The sequence below is a fragment of the Passer montanus genome, unplaced genomic scaffold, assembly GCF_014805655.1.
Source record: "Passer montanus isolate IOZ18808 unplaced genomic scaffold, ASM1480565v1 scaffold35, whole genome shotgun sequence".
In the NCBI taxonomy this organism is placed as follows: domain Eukaryota; kingdom Metazoa; phylum Chordata; class Aves; order Passeriformes; family Passeridae; genus Passer; species Passer montanus.
Window position 1 is genome coordinate 5,537,220 of NW_024368263.1, and position 16,438 is coordinate 5,553,657.

General features: G+C 38.8%; 1 protein-coding gene across 1 annotated transcript; it reads left to right on the forward strand.

Moving 5' to 3' along the window:
- The first annotated feature begins 328 nt into the window (after nt 1–328).
- ATAD5 (ATPase family AAA domain containing 5) lies at nt 329–15,546 on the forward strand. The gene is made up of 23 exons (XM_039716431.1): nt 329–437; nt 1,301–3,078; nt 3,408–3,495; nt 4,166–4,330; nt 4,497–4,635; nt 5,116–5,200; nt 5,762–5,943; nt 6,382–6,539; nt 6,802–6,955; nt 7,193–7,486; nt 7,658–7,754; nt 8,279–8,361; nt 8,451–8,596; nt 8,723–8,873; nt 9,334–9,504; nt 9,692–9,807; nt 9,891–9,984; nt 10,219–10,283; nt 10,568–10,748; nt 11,436–11,626; nt 11,920–12,752; nt 13,847–14,011; nt 14,202–15,546. The coding sequence occupies exons 1-23, from the start codon at nt 366–368 to the stop codon at nt 14,278–14,280; spliced, it is 5,487 nt and encodes a 1,828-aa protein (XP_039572365.1). The 5' UTR covers nt 329–365; the 3' UTR covers nt 14,281–15,546.
- Nucleotides 15,547–16,438: the final 892 nt, after the last annotated feature.

A 16,438-nucleotide genomic window follows, 5' to 3' on the forward strand; every position in this document is an offset into this window, starting at 1 on the left:
CCAGCGAATCGTGACGCCAGCGGCGGGCAGGGCACGCGCTAGCCGCGTGACGTCACGGCCGCGGCGCGAAAACCCGGCTGACAGCGGCGAAGGCGGGAGAGGGGGCGTGGCCTCGGCTGGGGAGGGGGCGTGGCGACCGCGCTCCGGTCCGTCCGCGTTCACGTGACCCGGGCGGCGGGCGGCTATTGGGCAGCGGGCGCGGGTCACGTGGGAGCCCCGCCCCTCGCCTTCCGCGCGGAGGATCCGAATCTGGCGCCGCGCGCGCTTTTACCGCCCGCCCGCCCGGCGCGCGCGCCCTGCGGCGGCGCCATCGGGGCCATGGCGCCCCAGCGGCCGGCCGGGCTCCGCGCCCCCAGCAGCCGGGCATGGTGGGCAGGCTCGCCGTGGCCGCGGCGGCCGCCTCCCCCGTCCTCGCCGGGAGCGACGGCGACGTTCAGGTGGGGACGCGGGCCGGGGTCGCGCTGTGAGGGGGGAGAAAGGGTTTGCGGCTGGCAGGGGCCCCTTTGCCGTTCTCCCGCCTTTTGCCCTTCTCCCCCCTTTGCCCTTCTCCCCCCTTTGCGTTCCGCCCTCACCCGGCCCGTCCCCTGCCCCGGGAGCCGTGAGGGCCGCCCGGCCCGGCCCGGGCTCCCTCCCCGGCGCTGCCGGGGCTCGGCGCAGCCCCGCGGGCCGGGCTGTCATCAAACGCTTCCGAGGGGCTTTGGGAAGAGACTTTTTCTGCTTCAGAGGGTGTGATTTCCGAGGAGTTCAGTTTCTGGTAAACCAGGAGTTATAAAAGTTTTTATGAGGCAAAGTCTTTCTTGGACCTGTAGAAGTAAATGCTCTTTCATGGTTTGAATCATTATGCAAGACAAGAATTCTCTTGTGTTCGTTTTAAGTACTCTTAAAGGTACACTGTCTTCCTAAGCGATGTCAGATGTTTACGGCAGGACCAGACCTTTTTAAGTGATGTTGGAATCCCCTCTTAAATGCTCCACAGAGGCTCTGGGGAACATCTCAAGGTCGATCACCTGAATTGACCCAGACTTTCAGACTTCCAGTGTTGTGAAATCTCTGCAGAACTGTTCTGAAGACTTGGTGATCCTGTTCAGTTTTGACTATTTCAAGGCTTCAGAGCAGGATTTTTATTCATCTGAAAGAGCAGAATCTTTATTTCAGGTTTAGATGGCCTTTGAAAACATGAAGATACAGTTGATGCGTGCCCAGTCGGAGCACATTAATGTGAATTTTTGTCTTATGAAAAAGTTCTGTATAAGTCTTCTTAGGTTTTTTAAGACTAAGATTCATGTTGTACCTTTTACAGCCATGCAAGAAGCGGCGAGAGGAAGATGCTTCTGCAAAAACAATCACAAGGTATTTTTCACCATTAGCAAAACCGGTGGAAAAAGCATTGTCATCACCAAAATCCAACAATATCTTGGATTATTTTAAAAAGACATCTGCAACTGAGAATGCTGCATTCCCAGTAGGAGCTGGAGAAAATAAAGCACTGTTGGAGGCTGATGAAAAAGAGTGTAAATCATCTTCCAAGCCATCTTTAAAGCGGAAGAGAAAAGGGAAGAAAGTTAATTCAAGTAATATGCCAAAAGAAATGAAAGAATCTGAGAATGACCTTGAAGTAGAAATTATTAGTGATGATAGCAGAGCAACTACAGAACTGCAACAAGACAGTAATGACTTTATTGCTTCTTGTGCTCTAGTGGACAAAAAACGTGCAGGAGAATTAGCAGAAGATAATGATCAAAGAGAGAACTTCCCAGATGTTACCCCCTCCAGAAAAAATGCAAAAAACCTTGGTTGTGAAACAAATGGATCAAAAAATAGGATAAAAAAATCAAGGAAGAGGAAGCACAAAGTAAATACTGATTTGTCTGAAAGCTCTTCGTCAGAAAACCAGATGAATGAAATACATAAAGAGGAAACTGAGGAGAAGACAAATGCAGTAGCAGAGTGTGGTGCTGCTCTTGCTGATTCCAGTTTTGAGGTTCATGTGGATGATGGGACATCCCAGGTAAATAATTGTATAATAACAGTGTCATTTGAGGACTTCTTGAGAAGCCAGGGAGAAAATAATGTTGAAGAAGACACCAAGCCAGCAATGGACACTTCTGGTACAGGAAATGAAATGGACAGGAGTGACAGTGTTAGTGACCCAGAGAAGTGTGAGGAATCCCAGCAGCTGCCACTCAGAACAGTGACTGTCCTTGCACAAGTCCATTCCATTCCCCCCAGATTACCTCCCTCAAATAAGGAGCAGAAAGGCTCTAGGAAAATAGCTTCCATTTTTTTGAAGCAGAAAGGACGTGTAGGGGAAAGAGAAAGCAGCCCAGCCCTTTTGGACAGTGAGCAAACTGAACAGGTAACTCAGAAAAGAAAATCCAATGTGGTTATTGAGGAAGAAGAATTGGAGCTGGCTGTACTGGAGACTGGAGGGGCAGATTCTCTGAGGCCAAAATGTACTCTGGAAGAAAAGCATCAGTTTATGAAAGCTTTTAGACAACCAACAGCAGATGTAACAAAAAGTGGAGTTAAAAAGGCACCTGGAAAACAAAAGCAAGCTCCTGCAAAGTCCTCAAAAGAAAAAGAGGGATCTGTAGATGCTGTTCCTTCAAAGAAAGGATTAGAAAGCGGGATACCAGAAGATTATGTGGACAAATGTACACATTCCAGACCCAAAAGCAATAGAACTAAACCCAGAAAATCTAGCAAGGTTCAGAAAGAAGGAAACAGAAGAAGGAAGGCTTCAGAAACTAAGGAAACTGGTGTCTCAAACACCAACAATTCTAGTGGAGAAGAGGATTCAGGTGCTAATGTTACCATGGAAAACACCTCAGATGTAATAATTTTATCAAGTCCAGAAGTGAATGAGTTAAGGAGGAGTTTAAGGCAGCAGAAAACCAAAACATCAACAAATGTTACACCTAAGAAGCCCAGGGCTAGAAGTGCCTGTTCTGCAGATGAATTAAGTGCCTGCCCATTAGAGACTTCCACTCCGAAAGCACACAGACAATCCTGCAAGAAAAGCAACATGTACAGAGCTGAGGTGATTACTGTGCCCTCTGATGGAAACAGCCCAATAAGGTAAACCTTTTAGAGTATATTCTACCTTTCTGCCCATTAATTGTATGCAAGTATTTTGAAAATAAGACATCAATGCTAATGGACTGTATATCAACGTTGCATGGATAATGATCATGGTGGGTGAAAATAGAGAGGAACCAAAGCTGACTATAAATGTGTTTGTACTAAAGACATAAAAACCCCCCCCATCCAAACAACAAAAAAACCTTCATAAACCAGTTGCTTCTGTTTACAGCACTGTATTTTTAAAAGCTTTTGAAAATGAGATTGAGAATAACATTTCCCTTTATTAACCAGTAATAATTTCATAATACTTTTTCCCTAATTAGAATGAGGTTTACACGTATCAAAGCAGCTACAAAATCAAATAAAGCTGAAGCAATGAAAAATGAAGAGGCTCACTCCAAAAACACAAAGGTAATTTATGTAACAGTTGGTGTCAGTATTGTCATTTCCTCTATGGGTATAATTGTGGTGTATTCAGTATTGTGAAATAATCTAGTATGATACAATATGACACTTCCCAGCTGCCCTGTGGAAAGGGAATACACTCTGATGAAACTATGATGAGATACTTTCTTGTACCTTAGATCTTGAAACATGTTTTATTAGTAAAAATCCACCTTTCATAACAGAAGAATTGTATAAAATAGCATGCTTCTGAGCTGCAGGTTCTCAGGATGGGATATAGAAATGCCTGGACATGGCACTTAGTGCTGTGGTTTATTTGACAAGGTAGTAATTGGCCAGAGGTTGGACTTGATGATCCCAGAGGTTTTTTCCAACTTAAAATGATCCAGTGGCTTGTGCACAGCAGAACAGCTGAGACTTAAGAATGTTACTGCCCATTTCTGTTCCATGAAAAAATTGGGGATCTCCTTGCAGGGCTTTCACTCTCTTTTGAGAACTGTTGATATCATCTTGGTTTGCTTGTTCTTTCAATTATTTCATTTTCTTTTTGATACCAATGAAATTTTGCAACAATTACCTATTTCTATGAAAGTGAAAAATTAGATTTATATGCAAAGTACTTAGTGAAGAGAGTGCTTTTAGTTGCTATTTCAGTTTTTTTGTTCTTTGTTAACAGATAAACTCCACTTCTAAGAACATATCTAAAGCAAAGCAGCTGATTGAAAAAGCAAAGGCTATACAGCAGAACAGATCAAAAGTGAGTGAAGACTCAGCAGCTCCTGTGAGGCGCTCGTCTCGACAGCGAGCTCTTGCTGAGAGGAAGAAATTAGAAGAAAGTGATGTAAGGCTGTACTTTGGGGGGGATATTTTTATATATTTATTGATATAAGCAACCTACTTGATTCTTTACATAAATGTTTGCAAGCTAAGATAGATATCTGCAATGTATTGTTAATAAAGGAGGAGAAGTTGGGTTTCCTTTCTTACTAGATTTGCTTTCTCTCTAGGAATCAGTAATAATTCTAGGTTCAAATGTGGATAGTGGCACTACTGCAGAGCAGAGTGTGAAGGAAAAGAAACTTCGGAGTTTAAATGATGTTTTGGGGAAGAAGTCTAAGAACTTGAAGGTTGCAAAGAACTCCAATGGTAATTGGGTTTTACTGAATGTGTTTATTTTTTGTTACAGAAACATTTTCTATTATTGACTATTGTAACTTTATTTCATAAAGCTGCCTTTGCAGTATATTAATCTTTTCTTCTGATTTATCTTGTATAATATTCCAATGTATAGCTTCCCTTTTTATATCAATTAATAGTGCAGAGGTTATTTATATGTGTTGTTTTGCTTTTTCTTCGTTCAGGGAAAACTGTTTATTTGAAAAATTGTCAACATATACCATGTTTTGTTGTGTCTCCTTTTTTTCCTAATGTTAGAAAATAGCATCTATACTGAGGAAATAATTAGAAACAAAGCTATAATGAGTTTTGTTAAAATACTCAACTTTCCCTTAAGAAAAGGAGATTTCCTGATGATGTTAAAGGAAACATACAGGTAGTGAACACAGAAGCAAGGTTAGACTCTTGTATCAGTGCTGATCTAATAATAGGTTTTTTACTTTTTTAAAGGGAAACTGGGATGTCCACCTTCCTGCCTAGGCAAAAATGCTCCAAACTCTGCAGGTGAACCAATTGTGATCTTTGATGAAAGCAGGTCAGTTGTCAAGAGTGCAGTTGCTTAAAAGTCAAAATATGTTTCAAGGTTACTTAATATTCTCTCATTTTACAGATTTAAATACACTTACTGAAATGTGCTATGAATATCCATTACTCTTATACTGATTAATATTTTAATCTGCTTACAAAATTTTAGGGGTTTCTTGAAGAGTTCCTCAACTATTTTAGAATCATATTGGATGTCTGGAAATGTAGTTGGTGACTGATCAAAAAGAAATCCCCAATTGCATATAAAAATACAAAACCAAAGAGATTTTTTTTAGATTAAAGTTTTTAACACAGAATTAATTTCAAACTAACCACATTAAATTCATTTTAGCAGTTCTGCTAGACTATTTTGAACTGGAAAGTTCTGGAAGTTCTACTAATTCTATCTTCTTTCTTTTTCTTTTCTGTTTTCATTAAAGTATTAATTTTAGCAGTTCTGCTAGACTATTTTCAACTCATTTGGAAGAGAACGTGATTAAATTCAGCCTTGCATAGCTGGAAGTTCTACTAATTCTATCTTCTTTCTTTTTCTTTTCTGTTTTCATTAAAGCCAAGATGCATCTGAAAATTCTCAAGATGGTGATCCCTTCAGAGCAAAACGTGAATTCCTGATGAGTGGATTGCCAGAGTCACTGAAAAGGCAGATTGCAAAGAAGGCAGCAGCAATGGAAGCATACTCTCTTGCAAGTTCCTGCTTCAAGACTGTTGTCCATGTACAGCAGAAGGATGACTGTAAGCTTCTGTTAAGTTTTTGGGTTTTGTTCAAAGGTACATAATAAATTCTGAAGAATTTGTGCAGAAAATAAAGAATTTGAACAGCTTAGGACTGGAATAGGTGGGAGTTTCCTCTTGTTTTGTGTCTCAGTAAGAGAACAAAACTGAGAAGCTTCCGGTGAGATGTTTTTGGATACAAAATTTACAAATTAAACTGATGCTAAAGGAGTCCATACATGCATGGATAAGGATGCAAAATTCTTACTATTTAGTCAAAAAAGCTGGTCAGTTAAGTTCCAATTTGGAGAATAGAGATTGTGTTGGACTGATTTGGGCAGAAACCATTTCTTTCTGACAAAGGCAAAAGACTTCACAAAAGACAAAAGAGCAGCCCATGTCTTTTCCCTGGAACAGAAGTTAACTCTTGTTTTGTTTTTGGTGGGGGTTCTTTTGTAGGTTCTCCAATGTGGAAATTGCAATCACCATCATGTCCTCTATTAACTAAGCTGAGGCACCTCAGTACTGAAGTCACCAACATCACAAAAATCACTCTCTCACTTGGTGAATTTTCCACTGTGAATTCAAAGCAAACTGGAAGTTGTTCTGCACCTGTGGTTAGTACTTTAAAATTCATATTCTTTTGATACTTGTTTGGAGTTGTTTTTTTAATAAATCATGTTGTTTGAATTTGTTTCAGTGCTGTGATTAGTGGTTTTTTTAAAATTTTGCTGTGTGTGAGTTACCCATTTTGTATCTTACCATTAGACAGTTCTCATCAGTTTCTGTTAACCTCTGAATTTAACAAAATAATACCAGTTTAAATTATGCAAAGCATTCTGTGTAAAGTTTTTGAGTAATTCTGTGTGTGTATTCCAGCTTTCAGGCCACCGACCAGCTTTTCCTGATGCATTCAAGAAGGATTTGCTAGATGAGATTGTGGCTTCCAATTCTCAGTTTCCAGTGAGAAAATACTACTCGAGGTTCCTGAAAAAGCAAACAGAGCGGTTGGCTTTGGAAAACAGCACACAAGGTTAGGAATCTGTGCAGGGAGAAAACCATCCTTACTCTCTCTGACATTAAAAAAAACTGGGAATTAAAAAATATATATTACTTTATATAATTATGAAGGAATACTGTTGTTGGAAATACATTGATCCTTACATTTTAGGTTATTTTGACAAAATTCTTCAAATATGGCTTAACCAAATGTACAGAAGTAATGGACATGGTCTGAAATTTTAAATGGATGCAATTGTTTCTTTCTTAGACAGCAGAGATGGCACTGCAAATCTTGATGTAATTGAGAAACATCCTGACAATTGGAAGGAAGCAAAGAGGAAAAGAAAAGAAACAGAAGACCGCAAATCAAAAAGAAGAAAACAACTTGAAGGTACAGAGACTGAAATGAAATCAAGAGTTTCCAGGAAGCTTATTCATCCCACGTCTGGAGAAAAACAGGCAGAGACAGGACAAGCCACACACTTGGAAAAAAACAAAACCCAGAAACCAGATAGTGTGACAGAAGACAGGGGTTGTTTATCAGATCCAAATGCACTTTCAGGTAACTGCATTTCCTGTCTCATTTTCATCTTTGCATTGGGGAAATGTATGTGTGATCTCTGTCAGCTTTCCACTGTGATGCAAAATCAAATCTAGTCCTGATACTCTGCTAGATGTGATCAAGTCTATTGCATGAAGAACTGTTTAAAAATGGACAATATTTTTTCTGTAGGTGTGGAAAAGGAAGACATGCTCTGGACAGAAAAATATCAGCCTCAAGATTCCAGTGAACTTGTAGGGAACAAGAAAGAAATTGAAAGGCTACACAGGTCAGAAGTTGGAACATGGATGCATTCCTAAAATAACTCAAAATCTCATGTTTCTTGCTAATGCTCAAGTACTGAGAGAGCAGTACTTGTCTATAATTCCCTACAAGCATCCTGATCATGATCTTGCTGTACTGTCTTGCTTTTCACAGGAATTTAGCACTAAGTTCCACCTAACACATTGGGCTTTCAGTTAAATTTTCTGTGTGTGCTTAAGTTACTGGTGTGGCTCTTGCACAGAATTTAAAGATCCATCTGACAAAACAACATTGAGTTATGAGTGAATAAGTAGTTCACCAAATGACTTTTTATACCAATCAGCTAACAGAATGGAGAATGAAAAAGAAAACCTTTTCTACAAAATAATCAAATCCTGAACATCTTTTTGCTTTTATGTGAAAGGACTTGATAGGTTTCTGTGGGATAAAAGTGGCTGATGTCCCCTAGTTTATGTTCTGTTTCATCTTAATTTGGTTCAATTAATTCACCAGCAATTTTTATTCTTGTTTTCTTCCTTTCTTTTATAGTTGGTTAAAAGAATGGAAAAAGAGAGCTGATTTGGAAGAAAAACGAAATCAGAAAAGGGAAAAGGAGGACAAAGAGCAAGAAGGTACTGATAGAATTAATATAGTTTTTCTTTTGTTGAAAGTTGGCAAAAAATAACAGTAATCCTTTATTTTCTTTTTAATAATTCTACAGATTCTTTAAGCAGCCTTGACTTTAAAGATAGTAAATCTGATACTGACGAAGAGACAACCCTTTGCAATACAGTTCTGATAACTGGCCCACCAGGAGTGGGGAAAACTGCTGCAGTGTATGCTTGTGCTCAGGAGCTTGGGTTTAAGGTTTGTGGAGTTCTTTCTTTCCTCAGTGCATTTTTCTTATTTATAGCTTATGATACAAAAGCATTTGTAATACAAGATGTCTACAGTTTAATTTTCTTTCTTTTTGTAAATTAAATACCATTGCAGATATTTGAAGTCAATGCCTCTTGCCAGCGTAGTGGGAGACAGATTTTGTCTCAGCTGAAAGAAGCTACTCAGTCTCATCAAGTGGACAAAAAAGGTGTGAATGCACACAAGCCTTGCTTTTTTAACAGCTGTAGCACTACCAAGTCACCAAGTAAGTGTTGTGGTTCTTATCTGGGGTTCTTTGTTTTGTCTGAATTATGGGGTGGATTTTACGGAGGGGAGAAGGTTGTTAAAGACTGAATTCCCCAAACAAATTTTAGATATCAGTTGTTTTAAAAAAGATAGCAGATTTAGCTTACCTGGCCATAATAGTAAGAACTGGTCTGTTGTTTAACACAACTAGAGACCAAATGAAATAATGACTTTTTCAAAATACTGGCTCTTGATTACATTATTTCTGCAGTGGTGGAGCAGGTGCTGTGGCATTTGAATAGAAAGTTAAACAGAAAGCTTTTCCTATAACAAGAGAAAAGGAAAACAAGCAAAAAATCAGCACAGTAAACCTGTCATTTACCATAGATAAAAAATGGGTTTTACTTTAAATTTGTCTGAGAAATATCAGTTTGACATTATATCTCCAGATGAAGTTTAATATAAAATATACCTTGCAGAAAAAATGTATTCTCCAAAGAAAGTTATTTCTCCAAGAAAGCCACCACTGTCACCAAAAGGAGCAGGATTAAAACGAAGCTTGCCCTCTAAAACACTTGCAAACTACTTCAAAATTTCTGCCAAAGGAAGAGGTGCTGATGGAGAAGCAACATCTGAAGAAAAAAATGGAGGTAGGTATTTCTTTTTAATAACTAATTACCTTTAGAGGTGGAAATGCTACACCATGTATGGGGCTGTGTGGAGAAAAGAACAGATTCTCTTAAACATTTGATACATGGGGTTTTTTTGAAGCCAGTACCTGGAAAGCATTAAATGGTTTCACTCCTCCTTCCTGCTCTATTATTCATCCATCTGCAGGAAATATTCAGAATTCAGTGGAAGTAAAGAAAGATGCTCAAATTAAGTCAATAAACAAAGAAGAAGGAGGAGAACACAACAGGAAAAGTGCAACATCTCTCATTCTTTTTGAAGAGGTAAAATTCACATGAAATGTACTCTGACTGTTCACAGCTTGTAACTGCTGCTCAAGCTGTTGACACTGTGTTTCTTTCTGTAGGTGGATATAATATTTGATGAAGATGCAGGATTTCTAAGTGCCATAAAGACATTCATGGCAACTGCAAAGAGACCTGTAATTCTTACCACCAATGGTGAGTAGTGTTTGTGACAATAATTAGGCTTTACAGACAGAAGAGCCTCTTCTAATTAGAGGCTGTAAATGGTGATGGTTGAATACTGCTCCTAAATGCAGATTTAAATGAGTGGAGACTGTAAAGCAAGTGTTTTGAGTGTTTGAATGAAGGTGTACTGGCTGCTCTGATTGATAAAGAAAATAACTAGGTTTGAACATAATGTCATGACAGTTCACTGATTTCTCTTTATAGATCCAACATTCAGCTTAATGTTTGATGGCTATTTTGAAGAGATCAACTTTAAAACCCCTTCTTTGGTAAGTCTATGTCTGGAAATGCAGGTGCATCCTAAGCAAGCAATTGTCAGTTGATTTCAGTTTGAAATTTAAGTGTTGGGGTAGGTTTATATATTTCTGATGTAACATAGATAGGGTAGTTGCTTTTCCTTACAGGTTTTCATCTAACTGTAATCTAATTTAATAAACTAATATTCTGTATTAAAAGTCAAAATGTATTGCAAGTGTAAGTAGAATAATTGGCTCTTGTGTGACTTTGCAGTGTGCTTGAGTTGTTCAGTGGTCTGTGTGTAACTCTTGTTTAGACAAACTCTGTGAGCTACCTCCAAGCTCTGTGCCTGGCTGAGAACCTCCGGACAGATGTGGAAGACTTGGCTGCTCTCCTGACCACAAATAACTGTGATATCAGACAAAGTGTCCTGTACTTACAGTTCTGGGTTAGAAGTGGAGGTGGATGCTTGAAAGAGAAGTGTTTGGCACCTCATGGTACCTTGATTTAATTTACTCTTTTAAAAATATCCATCTATTCATATGAATTTGACTAAGTCAAAGCATTCTTAGACATGTGGAAATAAATGGTAACTTCTTGTAAGAGCCCTAAATTTGGGGGGAGGGGGGATGCTTTTGCTATTTTTAGCTACTTCCAAGCCTTGTATTAATGCATAAGGAACTTTGAGGGTTTTATTGCCTGTCATTATGGTACTTACTCTCTCCCTTTCATGCTGTGAGTAGTAAAACTAGGCAAAGAAGGGAACCAGTAGTAATTTTCCTCAGAGTTTGCAGTTCTTTATTCATATGGCTGATAGGCAGTTCACCTAGAAGAAGCAGAGCTGAAAAAGGGGTAAAAGTGGGACAGCTGGCAAGCAGGCAGGGGTAGGAGCTTTATCCCAAAGGATTCAGGAAGAGTTTGGGGGTGTGAGGGAGTGACAGGGAGAGACAAGTGAGGCACAGCCTCCTTCAGAGGTTACTTGGGAAGCTGGAGAGAGGTTGGTAACACTGACACAGTGATGTGGGCATGGGGATGTCTCATTCCAGCTGCTCTGTTCCTCCAGCACCACAGCAAGAGGTGACAGTTACAGCATCCTTTGGGACAGGAATTGAGGCAGAGAGGTGGAAAATCAAGTTCATGATGCAGTTGTCTCCTTTCAAGTAAAGCCTGTTATCTCTGTGCAGGAGAAGAAGAGACAAGGAAGGCAGATAATGTCATTCATCCTGCAAAGTCTAAGGATTCCAAGGTGGATTTTTCTCAAGCTGATGATTCACATCTTCAGGAGTTTCCAAAATGTAATACAGGCTGTGTAGAGACGTTGCTTGGCCTTAAGAACATCCTGTTGCCTTCAGAAGATTTGTTTACATTTCTCAAGGTATTTTTGTAGCTGACTTGGTAATGCTTTGAATGATTGCCAGACAATTGAGTGTAACTATCACCAGGAATAACATCATCTTAGAAGCAAATCTCTGAAAAGGTTTGTTATAGAAATTAGAGAATTCTGTGGTTATTAAGTACAATCTGAATTGGGGTGGTCTCCTACAAGCAAAATAGTCCCTCACTTCATAAGCACAAAGCCAGGAGTGTGAGATTTTCTGTAATAACATTTTTATTTAGAAGAAATTAATTTTTATATGTTGATAAAGGTTTCATATTATTATTTTACAGCACAAAATCACAACTATGGAGGAATGGAATAAATTGATGCAGCTTCTCACAGAATTCCAGATGAAGCATGTGGATTTTGTGTATAGTAATCTTGAACTTATTCTTCCCTTACCAGTGCAAGTTCTGTCAAACCAGTCTGAAGCCTCAAAGTCTATACTTGAGAGGACTACTATAGTTTCTTCAAAAGACAGATCTACTAAGAGTTCTTGCTCTAGGAAGAGTAGCCCTGGAAAAAAGTCTAAAAAGACAAAGGCTCAGAAAATGCTTGAGATATTGGATGATAGTGACTTATTTGATTCTGAGCTGAACTATTCAGCTGAATTCATAACTTTGCCATCAGACAGTCCTAAATCATGTGTTGAAATGAATAAAAAGGAATCAAAATTGTTGGTGCATAAAGAACAAAAAGAAGTTAAAACTAAAACCTCAGTAAACGAAAGGAGGTCTGCAGTTGTTTTTCAGTGTCTAAAGTCACTGACTGAGTTTGTGGAAGACATGTCCTTCCTGGATTGCTGTGTAAACACTAACACCAGGGAACCACTGGAGTTTTCTAGAAGTGAGGAATTTCATTGGACAAATGCCAAAATCAGGAATGGCCTTTGTGATGAGTTCAGTATAGAAAATACTGATTGGTGGAGTTCCCAGAGCTGTAGTGAAATAAAGGCAGCTATTGAAGCACTCAGCTTCACTAAAAGTTCTGTTAATATTTCACAAAATTTGGAATCCTTTTCAACTACGAGTAAAACACCTGAAAGTGATCAGCTGAAGGGACTTACTCTGCCTGTCTCAAACACAAGGAATTGCATATCCTTCAGTCAGGCAGCTGATTCAAGGTAAGGCTTTGTTAACATTTCTGGAGTGTAATGCAGTTATTTGTCAAGAAGAGCATTTCACAGGGTGTAGGACTGTTTCAGATTTGATGTATGCACATTCATACCACTATGACTGTTGTCAGTGTGCCTCTAAACACTGCAGTATATTGTTCATTTTGCTTTTACAACCTTAAATTAACTTCTTGTCAATCTGCAAAAAGTGACTTTTCTTGAACAGCCTGACTAATGTTTTTAAGGAATGGTGGCCTTAGTCTAGTTATTTTAAAAATGGACAAACAGCACCACCACCCCCAAAAGAATAACAGAACCCTAAAGGAATAGTTTTTTCAAGACAGAGGGGATTCTGCAACTACCAAATGTGCAAATTTGTCACTTGCTCATACTGAATGCACGTTAAGTGTGTTGGTAGGTATTGCTTGATGAAGACCTAACAAAATCCAAAGTAAATTCTTTGTAGTAACTTATGCTAACAAAGAATAGCCTTTAGTACATTGTAAAAGACCAAAGAATACTATCAAGTGTTGGCATGGAACATTGTTTTTAACATAAACGAGTCATCATTGGTAAAATTGGCACAGTGGGCACTTAAAGCCCATTCAGGGGTCTGAACAGGAAAATGGCTTAGAGCCTTTCTTCTGTAAATCAGTACCCAGAGGAGCAATGGCAGAATGGATCTGACCATGCATCCTGTGGCCAGGTTTTTGTCATGGCTTAGACACTGGACCTGACACCAAAATTCTGGCAAATACCAATTGCATAATGCTTTTTCTTTTTGAAGACCACAGATGCTTTCAGTTGTGGTTGTACTGAACCTCACATCTGTATCTAGACTGAAGAGCTCACCAGATCAGACTCCTAATTAAGATGGGAGCTTTGGCCAAACAAACTGCTGGTCCTGGTGTTTCTGTCCAGGTGCAGCTTTGTGATGCTGTGTAAGCAGCATACAGTTAGAAGTTGCAGATCTGATCCACTGGGATGCACTTCTGGATATCAATTTAACGGAGTTTTAAACCAGTAGCTTTGATCCTAAAGAAATAAAATCATCACTGCACATTCTTGAATAAGAAACAATAAAGCTTTATTCTCTGTTTTAGCACTCACAAAAAAGCACAGAAGAGGATGGCTGTCATCAAAACTGTATTTTCCAGAAGTCCTTTAAACCTGGGCAATAAGCAAGCCAGTACCCTTGAATACCTCCCCACTCTCCGCAGTATCTGCAGGTCTGAGAAGCTTAAAGAGCAAGAGAAGACTAAAAGAAGGTAAGTTTGGATTTTCCTAAATATTGCTACATTTCATTATAGAAGGTAGTTAAGGATTTTAATAAAATAATTTGTGAAATAATTCTAGGCAAGGAAGGTGGACATTTGTCTCTGAAAATAATAAAAGTGTTGCCTTATATTTGGAAATAACTTTGTTCCCTTAACAATCTTTTTTACTTTTTTTTAATAGGTTCTTGCATTATCTTGAAGGGATTCATCTTGAAATACCCAGACAAACGATAAATGGTCTGTCTTTGGACTTCCCTTAAAATTGCCAACACCAGAAATACTTTGTGCCTAATGGTGGTATTCTCACCATAGTTTGTTTGGGGTTTTTTTTAATTACCACATTATTGTATATTCAGAGCCATTTGTATATTAAATTTTTATAATTATTTAAAATAATGTATATATCTATTGTCATTATACTGCTCTCCACAGCTGAAATGTGGGTTTTTTTGGTGCTTGTCCAGTAAGGGCATTCATAATATTAAATGCACAAACTATTCAGTGGGGACTTCTTGCTCTCTTTCTCTGTAATTTGTGCATCACATAGCAAGAAGTCCTTTTGTAACAACCAACTGTCACAACCTCCACATCAAAGTTGCTGTTTTCTGAGGAGACTGTTTTGTTCAAACAAGTTTGTTTCTGAGTTTGCAGTTAGTGATAAATAACTCCAGGTGGGAGGGGGCACAGAGAGGATGCAACAAGTCCTCCAAAGACTAAATTACTAAAACCAACTCTTCACTCTGACCACAGGGGACAAAGTCCTTACAAAGCACTATGCCTCAATGTACATATATTTGTATACATTCCTTCCATTGTTTACAGCTGTCAGATCTGCATGTTAACCTCCAAAAAAAGTAGAGAAATTGTTACTGTAGCTCAACATGGTCTCAAGAGATTTAGGCAAGATTTTGTAAATAACAATTATCCCGGTGTTACTTTGGATACAGGAATATTTAACTACTTCTAGTCTTGTATATTGTGTTCTATTCTTAAGCTCCTTTTTTTGTATTTGACAAGACTTCAGCCTGATTATTTGTGATTGAATCCGTTTTCATACGACAATAAATTTGTGAGACTTTGCTACAATCTCAATGTTTCCGTTGCATGAAAGGTAAAACTCCTGAAACATATTTTTTAAAGGGTTTTAAAACTGGAATTTGTTCAACCATGTACTTTTCTGCCTTTTCTTTGCAGTTGGACTGTTCCTGTTCCTCAAATTGAGTCAGACTGCTGCCATGCAGTGGTGCTCCACTTACCTCAGTGTCTCTGTAAAAATAAGGAAGGCTGTTTCCTAGTTCTGGTCTTATCTTACATTTTTCATGTGTTAAAGATGTTCAGGAATTAGAAATGTTTATGGAAACAGTAAATTATTTTAAGCTTCTGCACTGTATATAATTTTTATGGTTTACTCTTTCCATAGTCGAGAATTATCAAAAAAATAGTGGTGGCTGTTAAAATCTTCATGGCTTGATTTTTTTGTATCAACAGTCTCTGCTTCTCCTATATGATTTGTAAAAATAAATACACATTTTTAATTTTTTAAAAATTATAAAAGTGTATCTGTTGACTGCTTTCTAAGGGCACTTCAATCCAACTAGATTACAGTGAGGACCTCCATAAACCAGAAACAAGTCCTGTAAAGAAGTGGTATTTTAGGAAATTCAGGGATAATTTGAAAGACCCAAATTAGCAAGCAGTGAGAGACAATTTTACCTTCTTTTGAAGTCAGCTCTCTGGTTTTAATAACTGCCTTAAGAAGTTGTTTACAGAATTTGCTGTGGTGTCCACAAGGTAAGGTGGAATTCGAGTATTTCCCTTCTAGAGCAGATATTTACCACATGAAATCACCTCAAGATACTCTGAATGAAAGATAATCTGTGTGTGATGATTTGAGTTTTGATAAATTAGCACCTTTGGATTTTTGTGCATCAGGTATGAGCATCTATTGTATGCTAGAATAAAGCAGGTTTGCAGGAGGGATGGGCTTGAGGAACAGGGACCTGGGGCTGCTTTTGACTAACTCTGCTTGGAAGGAAATGCTTCACAAGCTCTGTTCCAGTACTGTGAAATTCACTGCTTCTGATGCAAAATATTTTCCTGCAATAGTTTGGGCCCTGGTTAGTCCTTTATGTACTGCCCCTCCAGCTAACTTCTGTGTCTTGAAATCAGAAGTAAACACAACCCTGGAGTTTCACAATGACTCTGCCATTCAGCATCTATTAGTAGGTATACAGCAACTTAAAACCAAAACCAACAACCTTGTTCTTCTTGGGGAAATCTCAGCCAAGTTTCAAGCTTTTTTTTATCTTTACTGTCATGCCAATATTGCTTTCCAGAATGTAAATTAGGGTGACATTATTCTACCATCCCATGAATGATACAGAAAAAGCAGTTAGGGTTGCAAGCATGAGCCAAAGG